Raw genomic sequence first — 6000 nt, forward strand, 5'->3', positions numbered from 1 at the left:
TTTCTTCTAGTCTATTTTTCAGGATTTTTAACACGAAGGATGTTTGGTTCTTTTTTTAGAAGATTTTTCTTCTTCCCTTGAGTTACTTTATATAATATGCAAAATTTATTGATTAACATGCATTGAACCATCCTCAAATCTTTGAATTAAAGACATTTTGATTGTGGTGAATGATCTTTTTGATGTGTTATTGAATTTGGTTTGTAGGTCTTTTGTGGATAATTTTTGCATTTGTGTTTATCAAGGAGATTGGCCTGTAATTTTCTTTCTTTTTTTTTTTTTTTTTCACATCTTTGGCTTTGGTATCAGAATAGCAAAAGCTTCACTCAAAGAGTTTGATAATGTCTTCTTCTTTTCTATTATATGGAATAGTTTGAGAAGCATTATTAGTTCTTCTTTAAAGGGCCAGTAGAATTCACTAGTGTAAACATCTAGTCTGGGCTTGTTTCAATTGGGAGATTTAAATTATTGCTTCAGTTTCTCTTCTTGTTATAGATGCATTTATTTATCTCGTTCTGATCATTTCCTTTAGATTTTCCAGTTTGGGGAATATGGATTTTAAAGTTTCTCCTAATGTTTTTCTGAATGTTGTTGGTATCTGTTGTTGCTCTTTTTCCATCTTTATTTTGTAATCTGGATGTTCTCTCTCTCTCTCTCTCTCTGTGTGTGTGTGTGTGTGTGTGTGTGTTACTATGGCTGAGGGTTTCAGTCTCATTTATCTTTTCAGAGAGCCAACTCTTTCTTTCATTGACTCTTTGTGTTGCTTTTTATTCTTGTTTCTGCTCTGGTCTGAATTTCTTTCCATCTGCTGGGCTGAGGTTTGGCGTGTTCTTCTCCTTACAGGATTCTAAGGCTTCCCATTAGGCTGTCCTTCTGATGCCTCCCTGGTTCATTGGACACGCAGACCCTCCTGCTAGGACAGCGTTCACTGTCCCTGTGGGTTTTAGCATGTTGCCTTTTCATTTTCACTTGGTTGTAAAAAAAAAAAAATTAATTCCTTCTTGATTGCTTAATCTCCACGAGTCTGTCTATGGTTTAGTGTATCTTTTGCTATTAACTTGTAGAATGAGTGCATTGTGACCAGATAGAATTTAAGTCTTGTTTGAAGTTTCCTGTTATTTGCTGAGACTTGTTTTAGGTCCTAGTACATGATCCATTTTAGAGAAAGTCTCATGAAATGCAAAAGCCAGACATTCTGCATTGTTTGCATGGAATGTTTTATAGATGTCCATTGAGTTCATTTGCTCCATGATATAATTTAATTTGTATATTTCTCTGTCTATTTGGAGAGAATTATTTGTTTAACTTTATTTTTACTTATTAGTAATGTGTGTATGTATACATATATGATGTGTGTGGATATATGCATGCCATGACATGAGTGAAGGCTAGAAGACAATTTTGTGGAATCACTTCTCCCCCTTCCACCTATTCCTGGAACCACCCTTGGTTCCAGGCATCAAAGTCAGGTTGCTCAGCTTGTACAGCAAGGACCTTTACCTGCACAACCATCTTTCTGTTTCTTTTGTATTGAAGAAAGATCCCAATTGCTGAGCATAGGGTATTGAAGTTACCTAGTGCTGTGTGCTTGGCTTAATTGATGACTTTACATCAAATGGTATTTGTTTTATGAGGTTGAATGTACCCGTGTTTGGAGCATATGTTTAGAACTGTAATGCCCTCTTGGTAAGTTGTTCTTTTAATCAGTATTAAGTGGCATTCTTCTTCTCTCACTGGTTTTCATTTTAATTCTGTTCTGTCAGATATTAGAACAGCGACACCTAGGTGTTCCCGAGATCCATTTGCTTCTAATACCTTTTTCCATCCTTTCATCCTAAAGTAATGTCTATTTCTTGGAGTCAACAAATAGATGGTTCCTGTTTTGTTTTGTTTTTAATCCAATCTACTAGTCTGTGTCTTTTAATAGGCAAGTGGAGACAATAACTCTTCTGAGTTTATTATGGAAAGGAATATATTGCTTCCTGTAACTTTGTTGATTTTATAGTGTCTGTCTTCCTCTTCCGCTCCTGCTTAACAATATTCTAGAGTGGTTTATTCCTTCCTGTGGCCTCCTGGATGGGTTATCTTTTATCTCTCTTCAGCCCAAAGGATGCCTTCAAATGCCTTCTAGTTTTGTGGCCATAAATACTCTCAGCCTATTTTTATGATGGAGAATGTTTGGTTTTCCTCCAATTATGACAGTTTTGCTGAGTACAGTAGTCTGGGTTGTCAGTATCTTTCAGACTTGAAATACATCTTCCTGTGCCTTTGTGGATTTTAAACTTTTAATCTGTCATTATTCTCTTGGGTTTGCCTTTATATGTGACTTAGTATTTCTCTCTTGCCGTTTTCAATGTTTTCTTCTGAATGTTTAATATTTTAATTATAAAATAATGAGTGGAGGTGTTGTTGTTATTTTTACTCTTTTTTGTGGGAGGAGCCGCCACCCAGCTCCCAATTAAATCACACACGGAGGCTTATTCTTAATTATGAATGCCTGGCCTTAGCTTGGCTTGTTTCTTGCCAGCTTTTTAAAAATATCTTTTATTTAAAAAATGTTTTCTTTTCTTTTACATACCAATCCCTGTTGCCCCTCCTTCCTCTTTTCCCACTCCCCACCACCTATCTTCCCACCTCCATCCCCTCCTCATAGAGAGTAAGGCCTCCCTTGGGTAGTCAACACAGGCTCTTGCCAGCTTTTCTTAAATTATTCCATCTATCTTTTGCCTCTGGGCTTTTCCCCTTCTCTTACTTCTGCAAATCTTACTCTTACTCCATGGCTCGCTGTGCAGCTCGGTGGCTGGCCCTGGAGTCCTCCTCCTTCTCTCCCTTCTAGCTCCTTTTAATCTTCCATCTCCTTTTTTCCCCTCCTCCCAGATTTCTCCTTCTATATATTCTCCCTGCCTGCCAGCCCCTCCTATCCTTTCTCCTGCCTTGCTATTGGCCAGTTCTTTATTAGACCATCAGGTGTTTTACACGGGCACAGTAACACAGCTTCACAGAGTTAAATAAATGCAACATAAGCAAAAAGTAACACACCTTAAAATAACATTCTACTACATGGAGGTTTCGTTCTGGTTTGGTTCTGTTCTATTTGGTGTCCTAAATATCTCTTATATCTGTTGACAGCTATTGTGGTTAGTTCTAATTGTCAGCTTGACACAACCTGGAATCGGCTGGTAAGAGAGTCTCAGTGAGGAGCTCCCTAGGTCAGCTGGGGGGATGGGACTGTCTGTGTGGAATTGTCTTGATTGATTTCATTGCTATGGGAAGCTGCAGCCTGGACGTGATTGGCACCATTCCCAGACTGATGTCCTACACTGGATAAGAGTAGAGAAGGTTAGCTGAGCACCAAGCATGCAAGAATTCATTTCTCTCTGCTCTTGACTGCAAGTGTGATGTGACATCTCAGCCCCCTGCTGCTCTGGCTTCCCCAAGTAATGGACTGTACCCTAGAAGTGTGATGAAACAACCCTCTCCTCCCTGTTACTTTTGATCAGGGTATTTATCAAAGCAACAGATGGGAAACTATGACAGAGAGTATCTCTTTTCCTAACTCTAGTGGTTTGAATGACACATCCCCCAGAGGTCCCCAGTTGGTGGCTCTGTGTAGAGAGGTTGAGAGGGTGCGCCATAATAGACCCTACTTTCTAAAATCATAAGCTACAAGAAAACTTTCCTTCCATAAGTTGTCTCTTGCTGGGTACTTGGTCACAGCAGTAAGAAAAGTAACTACTACCAAATGAAGGATATGAACACACATACCTCAGAGGAAATGCAAATGACTCAAGACAGCAGTCAGAAAAAACAACCATAGCACAACATATCATGTGTCATTCCCCCCAACACAGAAATTATAGTAATAAGAAGCCAAAATTGTACAGGGCACATATCTTCGTGTTAGAGCACTTGCCAAGCATATACACAGCCCTTGGTTCAACCTCCAGGACTACAAGAAAAAGAAAAACAAGCTAAAATTTGAAATGTAGAGAATTTATGAAACTGAGAGTTGTGGAGGACCCTAATGAGAGAAAAAGCTTTTCAGCCTTCTAATAGAGAAGGCTAGTAGTATCTATTAACATTTTTAACTTGATGTATATTGTAATTCATGAGTGCCACTTTTAGAAACATATTTCAGGCTAATAAGATGATTCGGTGGTTAAAGGCCATTGCCCCTACCAAGTCTGGTGGCTTGGAGTTTGACTCATGGGATCTACATGGTGGAAGGAAAGAAACACCCAATACAAGTTGTCCTCTGACTTTCACATGTTTGCTGTGGCATGCGCAATCTCGTGCAAGCACACACACACACACACACACACACACACATGCACACACGCACGCACACACATGCACACACACACATGCACACACACACGCATATGTATAAATAAATATAATGAAAAATTCAAAAAAATATATTACAGATGAAGTACATGTGATGATAAAGCAAGAGAGGGGAGAGGGGCTTAGAGGAGATTAGTTGGGGCAAGAGGGAACTAGCTGGAAAGGGGGAGAGGCACAGAAGAGATGCAGGCAAGAGAATGATTGAGGATAAAGGTTAATGACACATGTAGGTAATACAGGCTTTTAATCCCAGCACTCAGGAGGCAGAGGCAGATGGAACTTTGAGTTCAAGGCCAACCTGGTCTACAGAGCAAGTTCCAGGACAGCCAGGGCTATGCAAAGAAATGCTGTCTCAAAAAAGAAAGCTATGATGAAATTCATTACTTTGTGTGCTAACTTAAAATACAATTTTAAAAGAATAAAAAAATAAAAGAAATATATTACAGAGAAATCTAACATGTGTAGAAAGTGGTTTTACTTCATGTTCTGCACTCAAATCTTGGCCTACCCAGCATACCCTTCCCTTCCAGCCTCCTACTGTTTGGGTTTCTTGTCCACCTATGTCCCTTTAGATTTCTTAGACTTCTTTTCCTTCCTCTAGACCACCCTGCAAGCTCTCCATGGTTCACCATTACTCCCATCAGCAGACTTGTCAGTTACTACAGCCAAGATGATGGCAGCCACTGCCCAGAGGATGCCTTAGCACCTGTCTCACTAGAAGGCACAGTCCCCTGCCTCTGCTGGCTGTCACCACCACTCAGCGATGCTGTCTCTGAGCAGATGTCTATCTTTTCCTGCTCTAATTATTCCAAGCCTACCATTTCCTCCCTTGTTCTTGGTACATGATTCTATCATTCCTTTCACTGAGAAGATCAGTTCACTAGGCAAGAAGAGTATACGGTCTTCTTCCTGCAGTGGGAAAATGGGTACTTCTCCTACATGGTTCTCTTCCTCAGTTGACTGCTGGGACCCAAGTTATTTCAATGCCTCAGAGGTCGAGGCATGAAACATTCATCCTCCTGCACGCACTTTTAATCTCCTCCTTTTAACTGATTTTTTCACCTCCAGTGGTGAATGTGTGTTGTCCTTTCTTATCCACATTTGACCTCACTTGTGACTACTTAGATAGTATCTCCTTCCTTCCTGTCGCCTGCTATTTCATGAGCTGTTTCCACTTACTTACCTCCCTTTCCTCTGCCAGCTCACTGAAATGGCACCTCTGTCACCATCGCACCAATAAAGAATAAGGAGCAATGGCCTCCCTATTGTCAAATTCACCGAGTTCTCTTTCATTAATCTACTGTACAGCTCGTTAACACTTCAGACTAACAGTTTCTCTTGGCTCTTTGAAAAATCACTCCTTCCTTGGCTTCCTAGACTTGACTTCAATACTCTCCTGTGTGCCAGAACTAAAGTTTTTTCTCCTCCTCTCCACTTCTTTACCTCAGTACTTAACGTGGAAACAAAGACCTCTTCATCATCAGAGCATTTTCTCTCCTCCTCTCCATTTCTTTCCCCATCTCAGTACTAACAGGAAACAATGACTTGGTCATCATCCAAGCTTTGTTCTCAGAGGGATGACTACCAGCTCAGAATATGTGGTGCATGTTCTGATGCAAAAGACCTGGAGCATCTATGAAAACTCACCACTGC

General features: G+C 40.2%; 1 protein-coding gene across 1 annotated transcript in view; it reads left to right on the forward strand.

Annotated features, from left to right (window-relative positions):
- Positions 1-5050, forward strand: part of LOC118580271 (murinoglobulin-1-like) — a 91831-nt gene extending 86781 nt beyond the window's left edge. Inside the window, exon 36 of the mRNA XM_036181943.1 lies at positions 4949-5050. Within this exon, the coding sequence (XP_036037836.1) occupies positions 4949-5050 (102 nt within the window). The remainder of the gene's footprint in view (positions 1-4948) is intronic.
- The last annotated feature ends 950 nt before the right edge of the window (positions 5051-6000 follow it).

The sequence above is a fragment of the Onychomys torridus genome, chromosome 3, assembly GCF_903995425.1.
Source record: "Onychomys torridus chromosome 3, mOncTor1.1, whole genome shotgun sequence".
In the NCBI taxonomy this organism is placed as follows: Eukaryota; Metazoa; Chordata; class Mammalia; order Rodentia; family Cricetidae; genus Onychomys; species Onychomys torridus.